This window comes from Rhea americana, unplaced genomic scaffold (assembly GCF_003343005.1).
Source record: "Rhea americana isolate MKP2758 unplaced genomic scaffold, rheAme1 scaffold_328, whole genome shotgun sequence".
In the NCBI taxonomy this organism is placed as follows: domain Eukaryota; kingdom Metazoa; phylum Chordata; class Aves; order Rheiformes; family Rheidae; genus Rhea; species Rhea americana.
The window spans coordinates 138,557-165,188 of NW_028186455.1; the positions used below are offsets into that span (position 1 = coordinate 138,557).

Consider the following 26,632-nt stretch of genomic DNA (forward strand, 5'->3'; position numbering starts at 1 on the left):
TTTTTTTTTTTTTTTTTTTGGCTTTTTCTTGCTATTTCTGTGACTTGCTGTTTTTTTATTTGCATGTTTGCAGAATGTGAGTAGGTGTCAGAATTTCTCACCTGATACTTTCCTTTGTACTGAAGGCATCTCCCTTTGCTACACACACAGTACGTTCAATTGTCAATGTCTCTTTGGAAAAAATATTTTCTTGAATCATTCCATTAATGTAATTTGTTAACCTTAGAAGTATTTAACATAATCTTTAAGAAATCCACAAACTGGAAACATTTCTTCGTGAAGGAAGTAACATGTATTTTGTGTGGTGACTTTTCTAAGCTTTTTTTTTGCATATTGAAATGCATCATGCCTGGGCTGATATTCACGTTAGCCGTTTGGCAGCTCACTCGCTAGAGCACACTGTACTTCCTGCTGAACCGGCACAGTGACAGTGAACGCCTGCACGCAAACCGAGCATCTGCACTAGCTTGAGAAGATGACAGGCAAGGCAAGGAATGCACTGTAGAGTCCTCCAAAGGTTTTGATTCAGTACCAAATACCAGAAAATTCTCAACAAACTTTCCAATTGACTTCATACTTGGTATGCCTACAGAAAATATTTTAATTGTCATGTATTATGAACAAAACTTGCTAGTACAAATCAAAGCCACTGATAAGATAGAATATTCTTTTTTCACATTGAGTAGAAAGCTAGTATCTGCATGCCAGGCGTGATGGGAATTCTGGCATAATTTAGAAGACTCTTCAGTCTGGAGAATGGTTCTAGCTAGRAACTGGGGCATACACTGATGCCTTGTTTAGAGTAAATTTATTGTGTTTGCTTCATGTCTGTATGTGACTCAATATTCCCTAGTTTAACTAACAATAGTTGTCTGATTATGAAAATCATTCAGTGGTGAAAAAAGGTATTACCAAGACTTTCTATGTATCCTATACAGCCTTAGAGGCATATTTATTAAGGGTACTGAATGAAAAGCGTGAATCCTATCAAAGTATCCTAACCTCCTTGTCATGAAGCTGAGAGGATAAGGGTCTTAGGGTATAGCGGAGGAGGGTGGGCGAAGCAACTGGGAATGTCTCTAGTCATGGTGTATATTTGGGCCATGTTAGTGTGGCCCATTCCTACAGTTCCTGGAGAAGAGTCCAAAGGAGGGACTTCATGTAGATGCCAGTGTCCAAGAGCGTGTGAACCGAGAACATCATAATCTAGCAGTCTGTCCCTAGAGAAGGGGGCCATCCTAAGTCAATCCTTTGTGCATTTTATAGGATTTCCAGTCAGTTTGAGCTGATCATAGCTCATTATCTGTATATGTCTTAGTCTTTTAGTAAGGAGCCTTAAATCTTAAAATAGAAGGTTTAAAGTTATTTTTAAAAGCAATCTACTTTAAAGAAGGTAAAACCAATCTCAATCATCTAACTATGCTACCTATTATTAAAGGCCTGAAAGAGCTTGTAGTGTAACCTGTCCTGTTCATTTCAGAACTATTTTTGACTGTTTGCGTACTCAGACTTTTTTTTTGCGTTGAATGTATTGCTTCGCTTTTTGAAGACCATTTCCAGTTGGGACATTTACTCATTTTATAAATGAAAATGGAGGTTCTGAAATGCTCACCACATCTGAGTTTGATTCCTAGTTAGGCTTGGAAATGCTGTTTCAGAAAAGTTTGGTSCTTATTTGTCTGAAACTGTGCTAACTTCTTATGGAAGTGCATTTAGATAAAGCAGCTGAAGTTTATTGAAGGTTTAAACAGATTTTCATTTTTAATATTAAGATGTCTGCTAGTGGGAAGATGCAGGCTCTTGAAGGAAATTTCAGATGCATGTCTCTGAAGATGTTATTTTTCAAAAGCTTTATTAAGAAAAGGGCAGAGCATAATTTTGAGTTACTCATTTTCAATGGTGTAGGATTAATTTGGGGAGAAGATCCTATGTTATGCTGGTGTGGCTGTTTTGAGATTATAAAAGATAGCTAATAGTAGACTCATTTTTTTTTCTGCACAAGCATATRATTTTTAAAAAAGATGAATTCTGCAGTATACAGCATTAATCATAAGAGATAAGAGATTGTATCAAAATTTCTTTTATCTTTCCTTCTCCCAGTATTGTTTGTCTGATTTATACCTCAATACTTAAGCTGCTTTCCTTAGGTTAATGATTACTTTTGTTGATAGTTGTTCAAAACACAGCACAAAAGTTTAGCTTTACAATTTCGTATATATTAGTGAGTAATATAATGGACCTCAAGAAGTGCATAGTATTTTATACTGTAAATTGTTATGTAAGATTAAAAAGAAGTTCCTGGAACCATTTATACAATGACTTATTATATAGAAAACACTTTTATTGGCACTAGTAACTCCCTACTCATACTTKTTTTTTGTTGGTTTTGTGCTTGTTGGCACTGTTTATATTCTACCTTTTTCACACAGTTTAATGCTATAGTGATATGATCATAATGTTTTTATTACTTTTGCTTGTGAATGCAATCTGTTAGTTTCTTAGTATCTACCTGTCTTCCCTGCTTTTGAGTGTCCTTCAGTGTAATTCTTCTTTTCCTTATAGATTCGTATGATGAAAGACAGGGATCCATCCTGGAAGCCTACTTTTATTGTAAAACCTGATGGAGGTTGCCAGGGGGATGGAATCTACCTCATTAAAGACCCTAGTGACATCAGACTGACTGGAGGCCTACAAAGCAGGCCAGCTGTGGTCCAGGAATATATTTGCAAACCACTGCTTGTTGATAAACTGAAATTTGATATTCGTCTATATGTCTTACTGAAATCTTTAGAACCCTTAGAGATTTATATAGCCAAAGATGGACTTTCTAGATTTTGTACAGAGCCCTATCAGGAACCCACTCTCAAAAACTTGCACCAGGTTTTTATGCACTTAACCAACTATTCATTAAATATTCATAGTGGGAATTTCATCCATTCTGACAATGTAAACACTGGCAGCAAGAGGACTTTCTCAAGCATTCTGTGCAGACTGTCTTCCAAAGGAGTTGATGTCAAAAAGGTGTGGTCAGATATAATTTCACTGGTGATTAAAACAATTATTGCCCTGACACCAGAGCTAAAAGTTTACTATCAATCTGACATACCAGCAGGAAAACCTGGGCCAATGTGCTTCCAGGTAGGTTGAAATTTTTGCTAGGAATGCAATTATTTATATGCATGGATTAATTTTATAGATGTTTCATTCCTTTTCTAAAAGCTTTTTTTAAATCTTTTTGTTGATCACTGGGAGGAAGTAGCAGGAAAGCAGGATAGCAGTTGTAAACTTAATAGTGCTCAGACTGAGCTCACAGCTTAGGTTCTCTGCACTCAAGTTTTAGCTTACAAATCACTGTCACCTAGACTGAGAATTTTAAATGGGTGTCAATTATTAGTAGCAATATTCACTCCAGCACCTAGATGTTAATAACATGGAGCTTTGCAGCTTCATAACGTAGCTATGATGATGGCAATTTTAAGGCTTAATTATTGAGAATGCTAAGATTTCATGCTGACAGATGAAATTTTAGAGAGGAGGGTATTGTGGAAGTAGCCATTTGTATTAAAGACAAATTGTTCCAGTAATTATTCAGCAATGTATTTCCTTTCTTAGTTATTTCTCTTTTCTCCCTCAAAAGTTTCTTCCTTCCAAATGCTGGCATTTGAATGACCATTTTGTCAGCTCAGTTAGGAGGTCTAGCAGTTAGAAGTAGTTCTAGCAGACAGTTCTAGAAGATCTGTCACATTGTGGTATCTAACTGGCCCATTTAATTGTGGGCCTCCTGTGTACTCATTAGATTAGGAAGAATTTCCTCTTTTCATGTTGGATTTTTGCTGGGACTTTTTAATATAGTGATGAGGAAATTAAGGTGATTTCTATGGAATGTCCAACATGACAAGTGACCTTCACTGGACTTCTAGGCAGCTCTTATCAAGAAAACATTTGCAGGCTATGATTCAGTAAAGCTTTGGTAAGGCCTGACATTAAATTTAGGATGACTACTGAAGCAGCAATTTGCCAATTAGTGTCTAAATCTAAAATGAAAAGCCTAACAGATACATCCRTCTTGGGCATAGTCTTCTTTCCATAGCAATTCACCTATTAAACACAAAAAATTATATTCTGGTCACAAGTAGTACTTAATTAAAGAAGTTGGCTTAATCTGTAAGAAAGTGCTGAGTTTTCGTCAATGTTGGTGGTCTCCTCAACATCTCTGCAGTGTTGCCCAGAAAGGCAACATTTTAAAGGTTAGTTCAAATTATGCCCATCTGTTTCCCTGATATACGTATTATTTCACTGTTATATTACAGTGTTATGCCCCTTGAAGGAGTTTGAAGATGCTCAGTAGATGTTATAGAGTAGAAACAGGTTTTTTTGCATATCATWCTTTTGAAGAAGCACTTCTGTGCAAGTAATGTTGAACTTCATTTCCTCAGTTGGAATGGAAGAGCAACCCCACAGATAGAGGAAACATATGGTAGCAGAAAGTTATGCTTTGTGAAATAACACTGTGAGTAGAATGAAAATAACATATTGCTTGATATGCACAGATTTTAGGGTTTGACATTCTCCTGATGAAAAACTTGAAGCCCATGTTACTTGAAGTAAATGCAAACCCCAGCATGAGAATAGAACATGAACAAGAGGTAAGATCTTTAACTAACAATATTATTGGAATGAAATTGTTTAGGGTTTGTTTTCTAGTCTCTTTCCTTTTTTGAAAGATGAAGACTACCTGCTAATATAAAATCTCCAAGATCCTTTACAGTTTTCTGCTTTGAAATCATTGTTAATCTTATACCCCTGAAATATGACTTATTGGACTTCTCAAAGCTTTCCATCATCTTTGTCATAAATACATTTATTCATTGTCCCCTGTAGTTCACTTAACTGTGTTTAGGGAGTGGTAATAATTTTTTTTCAAGCTTGTATACATAATATAAATGGTAATAGTGGTAAGAAACTTTTTTTTTAATTTAAATTTACTAAAGATATGTGCCAAAATCAATATAATATATTGACAATGTTACAGTATCTGCTTATTCTTTAAGAAATATTTTGTACTCTGTCACTATGTATTTAAAACATACAGGGTATGTGTAAGGTTTGAGAAGATGTAGAGTAAATAATCATCAGTCTACACTGAATAATTGCATTCCTTCATAAATTAAAGCTGTCTCCTGGGGTGTTTGAAATCGTCCCAAGCCCTGTTGATGAAGAAGTGAAAGTAGCTGTTATCAGAGATACTCTTCGTCTAGTGGACCCTCAGAAACAAAAGAAAAAAGATATCCAGTAAGTGTGTTGACTTTCTTTGTTTTTTTTCATCAGTGCTGATTAATAATTATAAAAGTGAAGTATTTTTTCCARTTATATTAGTTAACCCAGGAGAATGCTAATTGGTGGCTCAGTACAACGAGATACTYGGATTTGTGGGTCTGCTAAAGGAAGGACAGGAAAAAACAATTAATTGAGCTTTCTGTTTGGTCTCAGGAAGAACACTGTATGGTCCTCTTATAGTTCTGCATTGACTGCTTCATATGCTGTGTTTCTCCTGATKGGAATGTCATAAGTGTGGAAGAAGCTGTGTAAGTGCTCTAGCGCAAGGAATTGATAAGGTCCACAAACTGAGAGTAGATCAGTTTACTATCCTGAAATAAGTTACTTTGATTCAGAACTGCTGCAAACAATCTAGTAATTCAGGCTTATTTACTTATACTTTTCCTTGAGACATCTCTCTCTATTCAAAACAGTCATGAGATGTAAATTTGTGTATTAATTCACAAATATGAATGATGTGAAAGTCACAAAGCACTCTGAAGCACCCRAGTGGAACTGAAGAATATGAATATTGTATTTAGAAATTACTTCCCTATATCTGTCTTAATAAACATAGTTAAACAAAAATAGTTCATTATAATCACAGGTCAATAATATGAATACAGGTTCTGTAATGGAACAAAATAGAAAGTATCAATCTGATGCACCTAAGAGTGTCCTAGGAGATTCACAAACAAGTGGCAAAGCACCGCTGAACTAATCTTTCTCCTGTCTTAAGTTGGCAGCCAAGGATACACATTCGCTTTCTCTCCTGTGGAGCACTGCAGAATTTAAAAGTAAGGGCACTGAAATAATCTCCTTCTTTTAAGTCAGGGGACTTCATGCAATCTGAATTTGTAAGCACTTTCTTTTGATAGGCCTTGACATACAATTTGCTTTCCCTTTTTTAAAGGTATATGTGATAATTCAGTGTAAAGTGAYTTAGTATTTGTACATTTATTTGCTATTTGCACTGTAAAGACTGATCTAGAAATGAGAAGAACTACCTGATGTAGCTTGCATGGAAATGCTTGTGGTGAGATCAGGCTGAGGGAGAAATAATGCTTTCTGTTTTAATGAAACAGCTCATTCTAAGCAGTTTCTCAGAGATGTGAAAGGGAGGCTTTTTTTCCTTAGAAATCCTTGACTACAGGTCTCTCTCTGTGCTAGACTGTTTTGTTCTTTTGTCATGTAGCAGCAAGTTTAAATATGTTATTCATATTCTTTAATGATTTCAAGGGCAAATTTACAGCCCTTATGTAGAAAGAAATAACAGGAATAATTGTATAGGAGCTGTACGTTCTTTAATACCTGCTAAAGATGCCCATGAACAAGACAGGATTGATATATTTATAAGAWCTTTATTTATTAATGTAATATTATAAGATCAAACTTTTCTCTTGGAGGTAGTGCTACATATTTACAGGTACAGTGGTCAATGTATATGATGTCTTGCAAAGCAGTCTATACTATGTATTAACTGTACTTAACCTTCACTGTTAAGCTTAATTCAGTACTTGGAACTGAAGAAATATCTTTTTTTTTTTTAAAAAAAACCAACTGTAATTATTTAACTAGTCCTGTCTTTTTTTTATAATGAAGTTATGTTAGGCATTCATTAACTATATATTACATATGGTAAAAAGGCAAATGATGATTACAAATAAATTCTTGGAGAACTCCAATATGTGTGGAAAGCTCACTCAATTGAGAATTCTCCTCTGATACATTTTGACCACTAAATAATTTGTGACAGGATTAGTCAGTGATGAAATAAACCACTGGCTYTTCACAGCAAGAATTCATCAGTGATACAGCTTTTTTTCAGGATAATCTTGTTTATAGAGCAACTTACTGCTGAGTATCTGCACATCTTCGTCATAAGGCKATCAATAATTGTATTTATTACTTCATATGGAGATATTCTTTACTGATTCTGTACTTTTCTGCACTGATACACAAGAACTCAGATGTGACAACTCCCCACCCATGCAGCTAAGATTTACCCTTTCTACTTCCAAATACTTTTTCTTGAGCTGATGCAAGTATGCTTCTCTCTGGAGGTATGACACCAACTTAAAAGATTCCTAAAGAATAATCATGTTGGAACTCTAAGTATATGGTGTTAGGTGCTAGGATGTCCATACAGTATGTATTGCTCACATATAATTCTTTTGCCTTTGAACAAAATTTTGGTTGCATTTTCAAGTGGCTGCTGTGCATGGAAGTTCTTGTGAGGGACATGGCCTTACTGTAAGCTTCAAGGTGTAAAGACAAATAAAGGATCTCATTCTGATGACTTTTGTAGATTTACAAATTACGAACTGCAAAAGCATTTGAGATGGGAACTGAGCACCAGCCGCTTTTGCATTGTCTTCACTAGCAAAGGTTTTAAAATGCTTTCACTTTGTGTCCTTATTGTGTCGTTCATTTCAGAGGATTTCGATTAGTTCTAACGTGTGCTTCTGCATTCCCTGTCCAAATACTCCTACCAATAACTATACAGAAATGGCATCTTTATAAGTTTGCAGAACAAAGGTAATAATTAAATAACTGACTGCTTATAGAAARCTGAACAGTTGTATATCTATCCATTGTAATGTTTTTGCTATTCCAATTTCAACTGTCACATTAACGTTAAAAAAAGAATCTGAAAGGATTCTTCTTCTGACAGCTAACCAGGCAGCAAACTTTGCAGACTTTATTTTTGATGCTAAGTCTTAGATAAAGCTTAACAATAATACTGAATACGTGGAGGAAAAAATGTGAAACGTGAGCTGCATCTCAAATAAATATTCTGCTGTGGGGACAGATTTGGTTTTCCTCTAATTATCTACCAGAATAAAATAAATGAAGCATCTAAATGAAGGTGAGTTTTAGAAGTCATCCTAAAGCACTTCGTTGTCAGGAAAGATTAATAGCTCAGAAATATTTGGTAGTTTAATTTTTCTTCGTCTTTATTGTGTTTTGGTTATTTTTTATCCTTTCTTCCTTTCATGTGATATGTAACATTGAAATGTAAGTTATGCTGAATCAGGGCAGTGTGGTTTATTGTGCCATACATATCATTTCTTTTTTTTAACAATATTCCATTCTTTACAGCTATTAATCACTAGCAATTATCTTGGCCCTGCCAATAATTACTCATTGAAAATCTGTAGCAAAACATACTTAAAAGTATCTAATCATTATAGTTCCAGAGTATGTACTGATCTTGTCTTAGTTTGYGGAATTTGTCTGGGTCACTTAAATACTGAGGTATGTGCTTAATATTTTGTGCATGTTTAAATATAAAATGAAATGCATGTTAGAATTTTGTATTATTGTTTAACAGAGGAAGTCTCTTCAGTTTTAGAGATCAGGGAAGGCTTTTTGATGCAGAGAACGTAAGAAATTGCAACAGAGTAAAGTCACATAGGCACTTGTGAACCTTGCGGGAGGGAGGAATAGGGAGGGTACAGCACAGTGAAAGGTATTTCTCTTCAAGGGTGTGAAAGCCCTGCATGACAAAATCCTTTCTATTTCATATGTAGAATATCTATTCTACATACAAAGATCCTGAAGGTAGTAGATATCCATATAAAGGTTAATATCCTTCTTTGCTGTATTAATTTCCTTGCTGCCTCTGAATCCTGTATCTTWGGGTAATGGTAGGCAGCGTACAAATACAGCAGTGTTCCCAAGAAACTGTATTAGTAGAGAGAATTGGAGCCATATACTCCTCTATAGGTTGAAGATACATGTCATCAGCTTGGTGTGTCTCAGGAGGAGAATCTGAAAGCAATTCTGTAGATTATTTTGTTAGGCTTATTTTAATACACTCCAAATCCATCCAGTGAATGTTATTTGGCYGTGCCAGACCAAGTACGTGCCTGGGTAGCCTTTCTAAAATTAATGGAGCAGACTATTAATCAAGTACGTTATGCATTTTGTTTTACTTTTTCTTGCTCTCTTTGTTAAAAAAAAAGGGAAAAAAAAAAGAAAAAAAGTCCAGCTAAAAAGTGTGTATCTGTAAAAAGAGGAGTTTATATTTTTTTAATGAAATTTTCCAGCAGCTAAAATATGGAGCCTTTCCCCCCCGCCCCAGCTTTGGTTTCTACACTGATCCTTTTTTTCTGTAGGTAATTTTATTCTTAATTAAAAAATTAATACATTTAATAAAATAGTATGGAAACTACTGATCCTTTACTTCTATCTATGTGGCAGTTCTGTTTCATGATTTTTTAAGGCCTGAGGTAGATCATCGCAATCCTCCAGTCTGATTACATGCTGAAACAAACATAATAATTTGTGGTTTAACTATTTTATTGAACAGCCTGAATTTTAAACTCCTTTATAAATCTGTTAAATGTTATCAAAACAGACCTTACTGTTTTTGGCATTACTATTGACTGAATAAAGAGGCTAGTCGTGGCCAGTAAACTTGATTTCTRTTCTGAATGTCTGTCACCACTAATTTCAGAATTATAGTTTACAGTTTACATTTTGTCAGCTATTGTAGCTCTTTTGACCTGAATTTATGATCTAGAGGAGATTTTCAGTATTAGATTAGCCATATGGTCATTATATCGTCATGAGGGAGCTTTCCCCTTTGAGTGAGAAATCTATTGTAAAAAAAGGAGGGGAAAGGGATGAGAAATGTATTTTAGTTGTACTTAACATATGCAGAGCATCACTTAGAGCAGATGTGGCAATGCCCCTTAATGTGATAGAGAAGAGGTCCATGTTCGTTTTTATCCAACTCTGTAGCAGGCAACCTGGCCAARATTGTCAGAAAGGCTGGCTGCGCCCCACTTGGAGTGAAATCCCTCTTGGGCAGTTGTATGAAGGTAGGGGCTGGACTGTGCTTCATAATGAAAGCTTTCTGTGCTTAAATTTGCTTTGGATTTACTTCTTGCAGCTGAGATGCTGTTCACAGCCTATCAAAGATGAGATAAGTGAGTTGATCTAAAGGAAATTTGCAYGATTAAATGAATGGCCTAATGACACCAAGCAGCATTTGAAGTAAATCAACATTTTGAATGTAAACTGTAGATTAATTAAAAAATCACTGATGCAAATCATTGTTTATATTGTGCCCCCAACATAAATTCCATTTTAAAAGGCTTCACAAAATTCTACTTTTTTGTGCCTAACTTTTAATCTCTGTCATATTAAAAGTTTTAATTTCAGTTTTTAAAGATTTAGTTGCTTAATCATTAAGAACTTATTCTTAAAATTGCTTTAGATTTGAGGTGCTAAAAGGAGTCTCAGACTTCTATGCAAATATTATATATTCTCCACTAGATGTTACATAAAAAATATTTGACTGGTGGTATAACTGGAAGCTGTGTGTATCATTCATATTGGGTCTGCTCTAAATGTCTTAAAAATACCATTTGTATCATCTCACTAATGCTAATGACTTGCTTTCCTGTCCTGTCAGAAACATTTATATCCTAGTTTATTAATGCTAATTAATCCAGAGACAATAAGAGAATTGAATTTTTCGTTGCTGCTACTGTTTATTTTGTGTCCCAGTATGACCATTTGGATTTACATGCACAGGTTCTTATATATTTCAAGAGAGAGAATATGGCATATTTCTCATTATTAGAAATATGAGTTGCTAACATAATAAAATCTGCTTTTCACTTACTAGAAATGATGAAGATGCAAACTCTGAGTAATACAATGACTTTGATTCAGCACTGAAATAGTCATTGACAGAAGAAAGAATTGAARCACTTTGGTAACCAAATGTAATTTAATCTATGGCAGATAAATCTATGAATAATCAATTCATTGTGGCCACAAAAATGAGTGTTTTTTTTAATTACTTATTATTATATTGCTGTTTTTTGTATAGCTTATCTTCTCTTGGGTGCTCATTCGCTGAACTTCATGCTTTTCTATGTGGATTTCAACCTTGAAGTTTATTTTTGTTCTCATTTTTCTTTTTCTTATTTTTAAATGTCTAGTGCCATTCTMTTCTCTGGATTTTCTGGCTCTGGCAAATGTCAAATATGATTAACTAATTTTCTGAGCTGGAAGAACCTTGATGTGGTGTCTCAAACTTTTGCAAGATCAGCGTGCAAACACTAACTAATGTCACTCTGTTCAGAGCACAAATATTAATGTATGCCAGTTGAACTTTTTTTCTCTAAATGTTATATAATTAGGAAGAAATTTTAGTCGAGATTTTGTAGAACTTCTGCAGAAAATATCTTATTCTCTTCTTACACAATAGAAGGTAGTTCTTTTTCCCCCCTGCTGTATAGATTACCCATCTTCCTCACTTTAAACAGTTTCTTTCTCTGATATTAGACAAAGTTAATAGTTCCTAGGGGGAGAATAGTATGTAATCTGTATTAGATGAATGTCAAGAAATTAATTCACACTTTCTACTTACGTAGTTTCTGCCCTAAAAATAACTTATGCTAAAGTGGTAGCTTCTTCAGGAGGTAAGTTCTACTGTGCTACTGACTCATTGGTCTAATATTACCTATTGAATTGGAAGTTATTAAAGAGGAATGTGGGTCTTCTACTGAAACAACTATTTAAAAACTGATAAATGTTTGTCTTTCTTATATTCCAAAGACATTTTTCCAGTCTTCGTATTTAATTCCTGGCTCTGGTGTTAACCTTAGTCTGTTTTTATGCTATCAAATTGCAAATGAAGACTGGTTTGTCCAATTAGACTTGAATCATAATGTTTTGAGATGCAGCTAATCTAATTACACTTTTATTGACATATATTTGCTTTCTTTTTGTTCTTTAAAATTTCTACCTCAAAATAGAGGAAAACTTGAAGATAAGCTAAAGAATATGATTGGTCAAAAATGTTTCTGTAAAATCTGAACTTTACAAACATTCTGATACATCAGAACATGCTATAGCATTTAAATTTCTTAGGTATTCACACCATATTACATTTTAATTTGATCACTAAGAAGCTTTTTGGCTTCCTCTTCTCTTATGCTGATTCTCAAAWGCAAGGAAAACTTCTATGATAAAATATTATAGACGAGGAAGGTTTTATCCAAGTATGTTACTTGCCTCTTTCTCTCTGTAGTGCAAACACAAAAATTGTTGTAATTCTTGAGGTTTGCTCAAGAAGAAGGAAGGTCAGCAATAAATTAGAGTGGCCGCTTTGACTCCTTCTGAATGGYGTAAAAAATTAATGTGGAAATAGTGGGTCTAATATATCTTTATATTCAGTTATTTGGTTAGAGATTGTAAATGAGTTTTAGTGGTAATAGAATCTGGCCTGGGGCACAGCATACTTTGCAGCGCTCACAACCAGCAGTAACAACCGGGAGCAAAAATAGTCCCATTGGCTCCCTTCAGCCGTAAGAAAAAGTTTGATAGCGAGGCTTCTCTGTGCTTGGGGGTGGTTAAAGCCTGGTGCTGTAAGGGAGARCATAGATGTTGGCATTCCATTGGTTTGGCTCCTGCTTGGTTGAATTCTAACAAAATAAGCTCATTTTGTTTTTTTTTTTAACRTAAACTCAGTGATGTTTCAGAGCATTCCTGGGAGCTCTGTTGGATACAGATGTTTGTTGTATCCAGCCATTGCTGATGACTTCAATGGAAAGAAGTGAAAGTTCGGATTAAATGTGGTCAGAAATTTGCTCAGATTATGTTGGATAGGATAAAAACAAATAACAGTTTTACCCTTATGCRTCAAGTACTTAAGTATATACTTAAGTGTTTTGCTGAGTTAGCCCTCTGTACCTCTGAGAAAGTGAAATTACTGTAGCTCTTAAGGCCATTCATCTTTTCCTTTTACCTCAGAGGTAAACTGGCTTCTTTAAATAATAATAAGTAGAGAAATCTCTGATGTTCTTAGATGTTACTTCCATCATCTAGGGCTCCTTATATGCAGCTTCTAAGCTTGACATCGCTTCAGCCTGAAAGGGGTTAGTGATTGTGCTTAATTTCCAAGGGCTTAATTTCAAACTAATTTTCAGTGTGTGGCTCAGCTTGTTTCTGGCTTCTCTGCCTCAGTAGTCTAGGCAGCCATCCAGCTGTGAAGCCGAAGTAGTTTGCCAAAGAGTGCCCATCTGGAAAAACTCTTAAAAAGTATCCTGTAGTTAAAGCTAAACAAAATGTACTTATGCCTAGTGAAATCCACTGAAGAGAATATTACAGAGGAGAGCTTTGCTTCGCATGCTATCTTTCTAGAAAACAGACTGCTCAGCAACACTGTAGATAAGGAAGTAACTGTCTTATTATAAAATTAATTTAATTGAAAACTAATTTCTTCCTCTTATAGGAAAGAGAAAAGTTGATTCTTTGTCTTCTCTACACATTCTGCAAATGCCATCTCATGTCTTCCTCTGCCAGAATGTGTTAATCACAGCCTGTCTGGTGTGAAGAAGAGAAGTAAAATGAGCAGTTGTTTCTTGATTTAAGGAACTTACTTAATTCTGTTGAGTACATTTTGAAGAGATAGTGCTGTGTCCTGTTTTTTTTGAGTTTTCCATAATTTATGCTTTAGTTTTCAATACAAGAAAACTGTTGTGTTTTGAAGTTAATAACACTTTTTTTCCCTCATGTCTTTAATAATGGGCAGTGTCGGCATCTGCCTGATCTTGATGCCTGATCTGTCCAAGTGGGCTCACTAAGTTTGCACATTCGTATAGGCAAGGTGATCAGTGGTTAGACTTGAATACAAATTATATTTTTCCTGACACTTCAATATGCTAATCATTTGAGCCTAAGTTTCTGCTATCAGCAAAATGATCTTCACCTCTGCTTACCCTGTAGCTTGCTAACGTAATCTATTTTTTTAGGTGGTATCTTGACTTACTGAAGGGATTCAGCTGCTCTCTTTAGCTTTCTTATGGCTTTCACATATAGCACAATTTCCATTAGTTGCATCCAGTAAAATGCTTTTTGAATGAAATTTAATCTTCAGAATCTTAGTTAATTGTCTTGTCTAAAATTATGGATATACAAATATTTAATTTGTCATTTTTTCCTTTTATATTATTGAATATATCTCCTTGTGTTGCACAGAAGCAGCTCTGCTTATAAATGAAGCTTTTTAGTTGGTCTGCAATGCAAACTCTAGTTACTTCTAGTTTTTTCTAATCTTTCTGATATGAAATTACTTCCCACCAGTATCATTTTGATAAAATAGATGTCTAAATATTACTACAAAGATAAATTGCAGTGTATATATAGTTTGTATTTGTGAGTATAGCTATGTATATAGAGCATGTGTATATGTATTTCTATATAGTGTAAAAATATGTTTTATGTCTTAGTTGTTTCCCTGCCATTTTAAAAATCTATATGCCATGTATACCTAAAACTACTACTGACTGTGATAGTTTTGCTTGCATGAAGTCTGGAGGGTGAGCCAATCTCGTATAGCCTTTTGAACTTTTTGTCTTAGCTTCCAGTTATTTCTTTGCAAATTCTTCATGTGACCACCGAACTGCAGTATGTGCTTTATACTCTCTCAAGAATGGCACAGTGCACAAATTGGTTTGGAAAATACAATTTCATGCAACCTAGGAAATGTTATAACAAATTGATCAGCCAAGGGCATGCTAAGGTACATCATTTTATATATTAGTAAAAGAAACAAATAATTTATGTGGAATAGGGCTCTGGGTCAATATTTTATTAGAGTAAAAGGGAATAAATTAATACATGACCATGGATTATATACCTGAATCCTAGTGGGAAGTTTTTATATACAAATGCATTTGAAGAATTATTTATTTGTAATGTATTTAAATGTCGGATTTAAGAATGGAAGAAAATAGTCATCAATCTTGGTGCAATTGTGAATTTTAGAGTAAATTTAATGATACTATAATTACCTCATGTAGTTATAAAAAATAGCACATTTCATTAACGTATTTTCACTTTATTTGATGTAAGCCATTAATTTACCTTACTGTAACATGAAAGCTCAACTCTGATTGTGTTAGCTTTCAACAAAGCATGTGCCATCCTTTCTTTCTGACAGATTGAAAGTAACGGATACTACCTTTCACTGACTGCAAAGTGTGTCTCAGCCTACAGGTTTCACCGACTTGGATGCATGTTTTGGAGAGAGCACTGAAAAAAAGCAAGCTCCGTTCTAACATAGTTGGAATTTTAATAGGAGCAGCTTTTTTTCATGAGTGATTTTCCAGATATTTCTAAATATTAAAAATGAAGTAATATTGTTTGAATTACCTGATGATATTCTTTTCAGTCTGAGTTTCTTTGTGTTGAGGAGACCCTCTTGTTTGAAGGGGATTTGAGTAAACCCATTAAGATACTAGGAAGGAGATAGAAATGATCATGTTTCTAATTGTAAACTTAATTTTGCTGAATTTCATATACAGTCATTAGTTTTTTCAGCATCACTAAAGAAATACTGCATATTGAGAACACTGAACATTGAGAAAAATTTGGGAAAATATTAGGTTCTTTTGGGTGTGCCTAAAACCTTATTTTAAAACTGAATTTATTTTAAAACTGATGTTATCTAATGGTTATGTTATGACTTCTTTTYAATATTTTGCATATTAAAATGCTGTGTAAAAGTTGCCACTAATGTGCTTATGGGTCTGCTTTTAGTTACGTGTTTGGCTTCAAAAATTGTTCTTGAGCTCTTGTTTCTGTACAGCTCTCTTTTGCCTGGGATTTGGCTCCTATAAAAGCACTGCAGACTGCTCCCTGTTATCCAGAAGGTATTCTTTCTGTGGGAAAAGTGTTAATATATTATCCTCTGCCCCTCTTCCTGTCAAAAAGCTGGCAAGAATGATGGCAGGAATGGCTTTTGTGATATGACAGGAATTAAAATCTGAAGATGATGACACCTCTGAAGCTGCTGGGGTCTTAATTCTTCTTCATTCTTTAAAATACAGAATTCCTGGGTTTTTCTTTACCCCATAATGTCTGAAGTGGGATATCTAAATCAGACATAAGGCCTTTTTCCTGCCTGAGAAAATAGCAAGAACAGAGGGATGAGGTTCTTTGTAGTTTCCGAACAAGTATATGCTCTGTTAAATATAAGTCATCTGACATTCGTTACAAGAGAACCTGGAGGAGGGGGAAGCAAAATTAGCCTAAGGAACCACAGAGGTAGAGGACGGGGAGACTTTAATAAGAGAGTTTCTCTGAGGTAAAGCCTGATAGAATGGGAAGTATAAGGATTTCAGATTGGAATTAGATTTTTACACGTCGACACTTAGCTGGAAATTGTTTCACAGACTAATTCGGTGGGTAGAAAGTACCAGAGTTTAAGTCAGGTTCTTGATCTGAAAAACAAATTTCACAGTGATTTCTTCTGACATATTTAAGTCCAGTCACTGTTCCATGCTTTATACATCAGTTGGTATGGTGTGTGCATCAATTCTCCATCTGGAAGATTGCTTTAAAAGAACAAGTCTGCCCTGCTGTTCCTTTTACCTATCGTCAAGGCAGTCGTCTTTGCCATGATAGATTCAGTTGATCACTGTGTAAGAGCATGTCAGAAGACAGAGTTGGGAAATGAGTCTGGCTTTCAGAATTTAGTACCAATATTTTAAAAGAAGACATGAATGTTGCTCAACTTTTTTACTGCAGACAAAAATCTATAATTTATAAATGAAAAGGTATAAAGGTATATAAATAATGTTTTTTTGAGGGTATGTTTAATATAGCAAGGGGTTGTAGGCCCAGGGAAATTACAGCAGTGAATGCTAGACATTCTTGTAAGACATTTTGTATAATATTGGAGTATAAATAYTTCTGCACTGCTTTAATCTGTTCCCAGCATTATTGGTTAAAATAGAAATACTGATTATTCAAGGGAGACTTATTTGGGCAGTTGTGGACACACTGTCTTACTTCTTCCAGAAACAATTTTAGTTGAGGCGCTCAAACCAGTAGTTCTGAACAGTTTGAGTGGTTTTCTTCCTTTCCCCTTTCCCCTTCCCCTTTGCTGCTTGACTTCCATCCACCTCCTGTATCTTCCTCTCTCCATGCTGTATTGCCTTGAGCTTCTGTAGGCTTTTCTAGTGTATAACAGTATTGAACGATGCTTAATAATGCTTGAACGATGTTAATAATATCTGATAGCTGTTTTCCTTTCTGGAAGAACATCACTTTAAAATAGCATGGATGTACATCAGAGCTGGAAATACCAATTTTTTCAGTTTGCTCTTACTGGAATACTGTGATTTGTTGAGACAAAAAGTTTGAAAACAGTATCTTTTAATATTTATTTTGCAAGKTTTTTTTTTGTTATAGCTTGGAGATAAATACAAGCATTTATTTTGCTAGYGTTTGGTCTTAAATAGATGTGGAATGAGCAATGAAGGAAAATGGAGATTATTCCTCTCTGATTTTACAGGAACTTTATTATTCTCATCAGCTTCAGGCCATCAGAAAGTTACTTGTTCTCAGATACTGCACATAATGAGTATGAATATTAGATCATAACTATGTCTGAGAACTGTTTGCTTATTCTCCTATTTGTACTCATGTAATAATGGCAAGGGAGTGCAAAGCAGGTTTTTAAGGGACAGCAAAATTAAGTGCTTGGGATTTTGGCTTGACTTAAGGAAAGGCATTGAACAGAAGAATAACATTTTCCCTCTTACAGATATCCTTCAGGTGTCAGTTCTGCAGTATCCTGGTTTTATTACATCAATCACAAGCAGCTTAAGGCTTCCAAAAACATAGTCACAGACAGATGTTGAGCCTGTCTGGGGATTAGAAATATCCTCTTCCATTAAGTATAAATTAACTTAATCACCAGGTATGAAAGATAAGCAGCATAAACATCATTCCCTGAAGCTTTCATTAAAATTAAAATTCTATTTAAAACTAGGTTCATATTTTCCATGACTTGATCCCCCTTCAAAGAGATTATATCTGCTATAAATTTTTACAGTGACAGAGTGACAGAAATTAATGTATTGGGGGCAGCGATGTTCTGTATAATTTAGCTTCTACTGCTAGTCTCCTTTTAGAAAGGGAGTTGATTGGCTTGTTTCTCAGTAAAAATTTGTCTCTAGACTCTGAAAAAATTATAAAGCAATAAACCTGCCTAGCACCCAGTCACCACAATGAAATGAAAGCATAAAGCCATATGACTTAGAGCAGCATAATCATCAACAGTTATTTTATATGTGTAGAGTTCAGCTGCTTTAATTAGAGAATTATTGCTGATAAAATGCAATTGCAATGTTGCTCTCTGCTCCGCTGGATTTCAGGGTAAAGCTCCTTTTCTGCCCTAGCGTAAGCATATGACTGCTTTCTAAGAATAATTTTCATAGGGAAAAGGTACCATGTGGTTTAGTTTTGCTGTTCTACCTTGAGACACTTGGTGGTCTAGTTTAATGCTGGTTTAAATGTCCTATCAGGCCTTAACTACTAGCTTTAAGGCACACACTTCTAAAGAAGCAAAAGAAAGAGTGGAGAAATAATAAGGCATATAAGTACTTTAAAAGCAAATAATGAACACAGGCAAATCTACTACAAATAATAAAGTCTGCCTCCATAAAGAAAATGAAGTTGGGGGCTATATTTAATGACTTTTTTTCTACAATATTTTTTTTTTTGCTACAGCAGAAGATAGCCCTTTGATGCAGGTTTTTCATTGCTTATGCATTATTTCATTATAGTAATGCAATATTTTCTGCACCATTCAAATATATTGCCGGTAAKAGCATAAGCATTCACTGCTGCTGTTACATAAAAAGTAATAAATCTTTAGCTAATACTGATATTATTCTTATAATGATAAAGTTAGAAATAAAAAATCTCAGTTAATAATTAGGAAATAATTCTCTTTTTCAGTGCATTGCATCTGAGAATCCTCAGATGCATTTCTTCGTTTTAATTATTTAAGCTGTGTATTAGGGAGTGGTAGAGAAGAGAAAATAGGTCAAGCRGCAACTCGGAGATCCAGCTGGATATTGATCACAGGTGTCCAGTATCTGGTTTATGACTSTTAAGTATGTCTCTCCTCTCCCTGGTGTGCTGCTGGATTGATTCCTGCCATAACCTGGTAAGGTAAGAGTGTAACCAAGCTAGGCATGTTCACAATGTCAGTGGTGAAGGCTTACAATGTTGGRTGTCTGCTTTGAAAGAGTTCGATCCATTAAACTTCAGTTTAAAATCCCAAGAGAATTAACTCAGCCTCAGTTTTCTGAGTTTTGATTTACATAATGGATTTGTTGGAAATCTAACCATTTTCTTTCCTATGTATTTCTTTTTAAAATACCTGAAAAATACATTCTGTCTACTCTGGAAGATACTAAGATCACAAGGAYGTAAATTGTCTAAAAATGTCGATTTTTTTTCCAAGGATAGTGGTGTAAATTCTCATTTGTTAATCAGGGACAGATAAGTCCACTCCWAACTATGGACAATTTTTCAGATAACTTAATGACTGGCTTTCATGCTTTTCAAGTTTCTCTGACGCGTTTGTTTCTCTGGCTGGCTCATCTTCTGATCTTTCCATGGCTGTGTGGTCAGGGAAAGGATGCAAGTCTTCCTTGTCCCCTACATGCCAGTGTTTCATGGATGGCTGCAATGGTGTTAGCTGTTCCTGCCTTACGAATTTTTTTATGCAATATGAAAATTTATTTATTTATATTATGGAATATTGGAAGCTCTTGTTTCCACAGCATTTTTCACACAAAAGTAAACAGCATCTGAATGGTCTTACCTAGCAGGGAAGAGAAGTGACCTTATTTCTGTAGGCRAAAACTGAGAAATTGAGTGCAGTGGGTCTCTGCACTGTCTCCTGTTTGAATTCTCCTGAATTCACAAAAATTCCTCTGAGCAACACAAGATTCAGAGCAGAAATGCTCTGTACATATACTTTGAAAGGAAAGTGTTAGTGTTAGTGCTCAGAGAAAACTTGTAGACAACTGTAGTAAGTAAATTCATTGGTTGTGCAGCTGCCTGACATGCTTCCTAATCAATAAACGACATTTCTTTCCAGACAAAATGTGTAGGACAGCACATTAGCTTGTCTGAGGTTCTGAGTCTGATGGAGAGGTTCTGATCTTCTCTGTGAAGGATACGAAAATATTAGTAGTATTCTCATCCATCACTTTGTGTCCTTAGTGTGGAGCAAATCAAGTTTTTAGCTTTTGCATTTAGGAAACACTCATTAGCAATGTATTAAGAAGGCAAACTTCCTCAGTCTTGTTTTCTTTCAAAAGCAATTTAATTTTTAATGGGAGGAATATTTACTTTTATAATAAATCTATCCCATATGAAGAGGCAGTGAAACATCCCTCTCAGAAAGGGCAAAGAGTGTGTGTGGATCTTATGGAGTTGATACGTGGTAAACAARTAATACTCCTGGGACAGAAAATGGAAAGCCTGGAACTAGCAGATACTCCGTGTGAGAGCTGCTTTGAATGTTGATGATAGACTGCAGGGGTTTCAGTTCAACTTTTTTAATAGTTTGATAAATTGTTTTGTTGTTGTTAAGAAATTGGCAAGACCATGGAGTACATTTTGAATTTATCTGTGGGCTCATTTAAAAAGTATTTGTTTGCTGATTCCGAGAAGCAAACTTAGGGTGCTCTATATCTTTCACCCCTCCAGAGTGAATGCAGTATTAATTATTTCTGTTGTCAGAGTGCCTTGCTCAAGGTGCAAACAAAATTAGACTTGATCACGCTCACAATGAGATTACCATCCAAATGAGGTAATCTGACTGCTTTATTTCTCTAATTGAGATATGGATTCTTCTTTTTTAAACARATGGAAATTCTAGTTCATTTCAGCACTCTTCCTATTTTCAAGAGACAGGATATCTGCTCTGTTTTCCAAATGCATTTTGTATGATTTGAAGTTTGATAACGGCAGCACTGCTGACAGTTAACTATGTTAATAAAAGTAATTGGGTTAATTAATAAAAGACAATTCATGAATGACTGTTACATCCCCAGCAGTGTCTTTATACTGCTGTTTCCTAAACAATTTACTTCTGTGAATGCACACACAAATACCATAATAACATACGCTTATCTATTTCTTGGGATGTCCATATACTATACTGGTGAATGGGAGAATAGATAATTTGTCATGAAAAAGCTTCTGTGTTTTTAACTGTGTTAACATACTCCTTGCTTTGAGAATAGAGGCTCAGCTTAGGGAATAATTATAGCCTCGGTATCCAGAACATAATATTTTCTTTTCTTAGGTAAGCAGCTGTCAGCTGATACAAAAATTGCTTAATATTCCTTCTAGCAATGCCCTAAATGTTAAATATACCAAGYGAACATTTATAGCTATAGTAAAACTGGGTAAGAATTGTGATATTAATATCAACTTGACAGCTAAAATTTGTATAAAAGTATACAAAAATATTGTGAATGTTGAAGCCTTTAATTAGTTGTTGCATATTTGTTTTCCCCTTAGCAGCTTGTACTTGCATAAAGATTAAGGCCAGTCAGAAGAAAAGGGATATAACATAGATGGAAAAAAATCTTAAATTAATAWTCGTGTGTAAAAGATAAGTAGTCTTAGATGTAGTTTCCGTAAGCTTTATTAATATTGAAATTCTTTTTTAAAGATGTGGTTAATATTTTCCCCACAGTTGATCATTTCTAAAGAAAGATCTGTCATGAGTAGCTGAATTAGAGAAATTAATGTATTGAGGTCAGACATTAGTATGCAAATTAAACATTGCTTTTATTTTGTGTGGCACCAGAAGCATTACCTTATGTTTGACCTTTCATTCATTTAGTCTGACTCAGCTATGTCAGTCAAACAATTAATTCTAAGTAGCAACTTTAAAGTATGGGGCTCAGCTTTCTTCTCCTTCCTTTGTCTTCTGAAAAGCCTGTAAGAAAGGGGCTAATAGAGAGAAAATCTTTGCAAGTTTCTCTTTTTGGAGACTTGTTTCATCATCTTGGAGTTTCTTATCCCTCTGCCACAATTGCACTGCGGTGCTTGTCCACAAACACGCTGCAAGGTTTTCAGGGAGACTAGGACAAAACCGTTTGTGTTGCGCAGGAACTCCCAAGATGAAGTCCTGAATGAGATCATACATAAAAGGTTGCTGGAGTATGAAAGAACTGCATAGTAAATATTGCATAGACATTTTTTAGAGTCTTGTAGGTAACCACTACAGAAATATGTACTCCTGCATTTTGCAGTTAACTGATGAATTAATGGTATAAATGGAGATTAAAATCCCCCATAATTTTCACTGCTGCTGTTCTTCAAGCTGTATTTCTGCTTTGCACTTTACTGATAATGCTTACACCAGCCTTTGATATGATGACCCCTTGGGAGTTATGACATTCAGTTTACCCTTATGGTGTGTAGATGGCAGATGGCAACTGAAATTCAGRAAAAAAATGTAATGGTGCATTACAAGTGAGTGTAATTTATCTAACAGTAGGGAAAAAATATGTTGTGCACTGTTTCCTTGCAAAAATGTGCAGATCATAGTWAAATTCTGATTTTATAGATACTGAGTCTGGTTGTAATATTTCTAGCGAGGCAGTTTTTCTTGATTAGTTGGGCTGAGACCAAATTGAGTTTCGGTACGTACAAGTATGTTGAATAGAACTACAGAAAATAAACTTTTATTGAAACTTTTATTACTGTCTGTGGTAGCAATGGAGAAATATACTCTGACTATAGTCAGTGTAAATGCTTCCAGTTAAGGTGAGCGTGTGGAATAGTCAAGTCTATGTATCAATTCAGTTTCACAGATATGGACAAGGTCTCATGCAGGCTTGTTTTTAAAAGTCTTGGTCTCATTAAAAACACAGAATATACCTTTCACTTGAATTAAGGTTATGTGATCAAATTTTTAAGGACTGTAGTACATTAGAAAATCTTGGCAGGGAAAAAAAAACTGAAGAATGAAAACAAAATATTAAACTTCATAAAAGCAGTGACCAGTAAAAATAATTTAAGAACTATATTCTCTTTTTTACTTAATGGAAGTATAAAATTTGCAATAAAGATTAGAATTAAGTTTTCTTGTTCTGATTTATACATTATGAAAGCCTATAAAATATTTAAGTGGAAAGGAAGAGACATGAAATTAGCATACCAAAAAGCTGTTTCTATTTAAAAATACTTTTAAAATAAGTAATATGGCTTTAGGAGCCATTCCAATGCAAGTTTGAAGAAGGGAATTGGTTTTGAGACGTTACCTATGATCTCAAGGAAGCTGCAGAGTTTTTTTTTTTTTTTCTGTAGGACAGGGAGGGAGAAAGAAATTGTAGATGACAGCTTAGGACCTCAGCTTTATTATATTCTATAGTATTTTTTCTTTGACCATAAAGCCATTTTTTCTATGATCATAAACAATTTCTATAACCATAATACAAATCAAACATAGTCCTGTTTAATAATTTGAATGTCTCTTCTAGGCAATAATTTATGTTCCTTTTTCAGGCAGGTGGAATCTTCTGTGTTTTTTCCRTCACTTAATACTTTGTCCTACTTGTAATAACAGCCAAGCAGAACTGGGTAACAGAACTATTTCCCTTTGGTTTGGGATCAAATGTGAACCATTATTTTAAACAGTTATTTTTGTTTTGGATACTGAACAGTCTTTTGAAAGCAGAATGTGGGAAATGGTCTGAAAAAGGATACCTGCTTGAGAATATATCAATTTATTTGGAGCCATACAAGTGATAACAGACTCTCATCACAAAAATAAATCCCTTCCTTATTAATAGAGATGGGAGCAGATAAGGGGATGCACTGTGATGATCCGAGAGATCYCTTCCAGTCCTTCCTTCCCCATGAGCAGATAGTCATATTACAGTTATCACTAGCTGTGTTTCCAAATTAGCTTTTTCATAAAATTTAGGGAAATATCCTAGAAAAAATCTGGAAAATGATACTTAGAAAGAGAAACATGAATACCCCAAATAGATTGTGTATCCTCTAAATTCTTCATGCTGTTTTGTAACTATGGGCTGAAGAGGAAACTGATTTGCAGAACAGAACTGAAGAGTTTTTCTTGAATTCTTAGAGTGATAAAAATGCAAGTAAAGTATCTTCTTAAGAACATCATGTAGATTAGCTAGTCCTCAATCTTTTGAAAGGCAGCCGCTGTGGCCTTCGGGATCACAGAGGCAGGCCACCTGTGCGTTTGCTCCAGAAAACTAATCTCCTGCTTAGAGTACCTTAATGGTGTCTTAATGCTTTTTAACTTCAGCTTTCCAGATACCTATATGGRTTCAAAGCAATGATTTCCTCCAAATTCAGGCAGATTGCTATGTTCAAGTCTTTGATTTTGAAAATATGCAATAGAAAAGTATTCTGTTCATGAGGAGCTACTTCTGGAGGGCTAGGGATATCTGAATGAGATATCTGTCACTCTGTATGGATAGTCAGTGACCAAGCACAGTGTGCCTTGGAGCAGGGACAGAAACAAGAGAAAGCTGAAAAGCAGAGAACAGGGGCTAGGATAGTTTGRGTTACAAAGATGATAATATGATTTGATTGACCCCTGTGGAATAATAAAAATATATATATATATATATATCAGTGGAAAACAGTAAAAGAATGAAGAGGAGAATTTCAGATGCACAAAAGGCTGTTAGGTATTTGCTTAGAAAGTCCTTAGAGTTAGTAGACTAATTCTATTTCTGCATTTATAAACCTCTGCCCTAAATGTCCAGGGGATCATGTACACACTGAATGTTTTCAGCTCACACAAGGTAGAAGATAACACTGTGCCAATTTAAATTTCCCAGCCAACTGCTGTTCTACCACTCTGCTAGGAGAAAATGTTTCACTGGAGGATTAATGAGCAGCAAAGTTAACAGTTATGAGACAAGCACRTTTTAAAATCTTGGTTAGGTGTCCTACTTCTCTTTCTTAATAAATAAACTTGTCTTAGTAACTATTCTGGGAACACGAAAGAGAACGAAAATGGTCCAGATGGATAACTGACAAAATTACACAATTATTTTTTCTGAAAAKAGGGGCTTTTTGTAAAGGTGTAAATGTGTATCATTTCCCCAAAATAATACATCTAGAGCATTCATTTACCACTATGTTTTGAGTGTTCTCTTCATTACCATTTAACATTTCTTTGAAGATAGGGATTGACAAATGAAAGGCTGAAAAAGTCTGTTTTAAACCATTGCATTTCCCCAGAAGTTCCAAAGCCTGTTATTTCAGCAGCAATTTGTGGTGGTTTCAGTCACTTTTAGCATGCCTTATTTACATATGTAGTCATTCAGTACTGTCATTTTATGCAGAAAAAAAATAAATTGAAATTAGCTCCTGAGCCATGCCCTGTGAATGAATTTTCACGTGTGTCCTCTATCTCGCGGAACCAGATCTTCTGATGATTAATTTGAGGGCCAAAATTAGGATGCATAAAAAAAGCGTCTTTTCCGATGGAGATCTGGATTTGCAGCTGGTGGTGGTACTGTGCGAGCTGCAGCCCAGCACGCCGCAGCTCCTTCGCTCGCGGGGTCGCTGGCGGGGTACGGCCGCCTCCCTTCCAAGGCTGGAAGGGGYCGCGCAGCAACCAGCAGCTCCTGAGGCTGTCTTGTATTTTCCTGAAGCTGATCCCTGTAACAATCTCCTCAGCATTTTCTGTGAAAAATGAAATTTAATGGAATTTCATCTGTTGTGCTTGTTTCTTTAAAGTAAGACTTAATATTGTTTAACTGAAAACATTAATGATTAATGAATAACGTACAATCCAAGATACTCTTAAATTTGAAACTATAAAGTGTTTAGGTTTTCCTGTATAGTAAAACATGATTAGAATTCTGTAGAGGCCGARCTAAAATTATATTACAGAACAACATAGCCTTTCTTACTGAATATAAGTTTTCACATTTGAAAAATTAGGTCAAGGCCTAATTTAAGTGACTAAAGATTGTAATTTTTCAATTCCCTAAGAAAACCTTTAAGATTAATGGAAGCCAATATACTTATCATTTTTTGGCTGTACTTATGCTCACTCTCTTGGCAGGTAGGGAGACTCAATGGCTACAAAACTATCATCTAACTGTTCATGAGGAAGAGCAAAAATAATAATTTATTATTTGCTTTACTTTAGCTAAAGACAGACATAACATTTTAAACCTACTGTGCCATTTGTTGGACAAAGACTGCAGTATCTTCTGCCACTCATCTCACTAGGGCAGTCTGATACTATAAWTTTGATTTCATTGTTAACTTTATTTAAATGTTTTTTGTTTAATCTTTTGTGGTTTTGTAGATGGCTGTGAGGAACACATCCACCAAATCATGCCAGCAATTAAAAAGCAATTGAGTTGGATGTTCTGTAGCTTTTATCTTATAATGGAAATTTTGTAGCAAGTGCATGAAAATCTAAGTGTGCTTCCTTCACTGTGTGGTTTCTTTATAGTCTGTA

The 26,632-nt window shown here is 35.0% G+C and overlaps 1 protein-coding gene across 1 annotated transcript in view; it reads left to right on the forward strand.

Annotated features, from left to right (window-relative positions):
• Positions 1 to 26,632, forward strand: part of TTLL11 (tubulin tyrosine ligase like 11) — a 52,812-nt gene that overhangs the window by 9,722 nt on the left and 16,458 nt on the right. Inside the window, exons 3-5 of the mRNA XM_085310831.1 lie at positions 2,563 to 3,138; positions 4,551 to 4,646; positions 5,174 to 5,292. Coding sequence (XP_085166957.1) covers positions 2,563 to 3,138; positions 4,551 to 4,646; positions 5,174 to 5,292 — 791 coding nt within the window. The remainder of the gene's footprint in view (positions 1 to 2,562; positions 3,139 to 4,550; positions 4,647 to 5,173; positions 5,293 to 26,632) is intronic.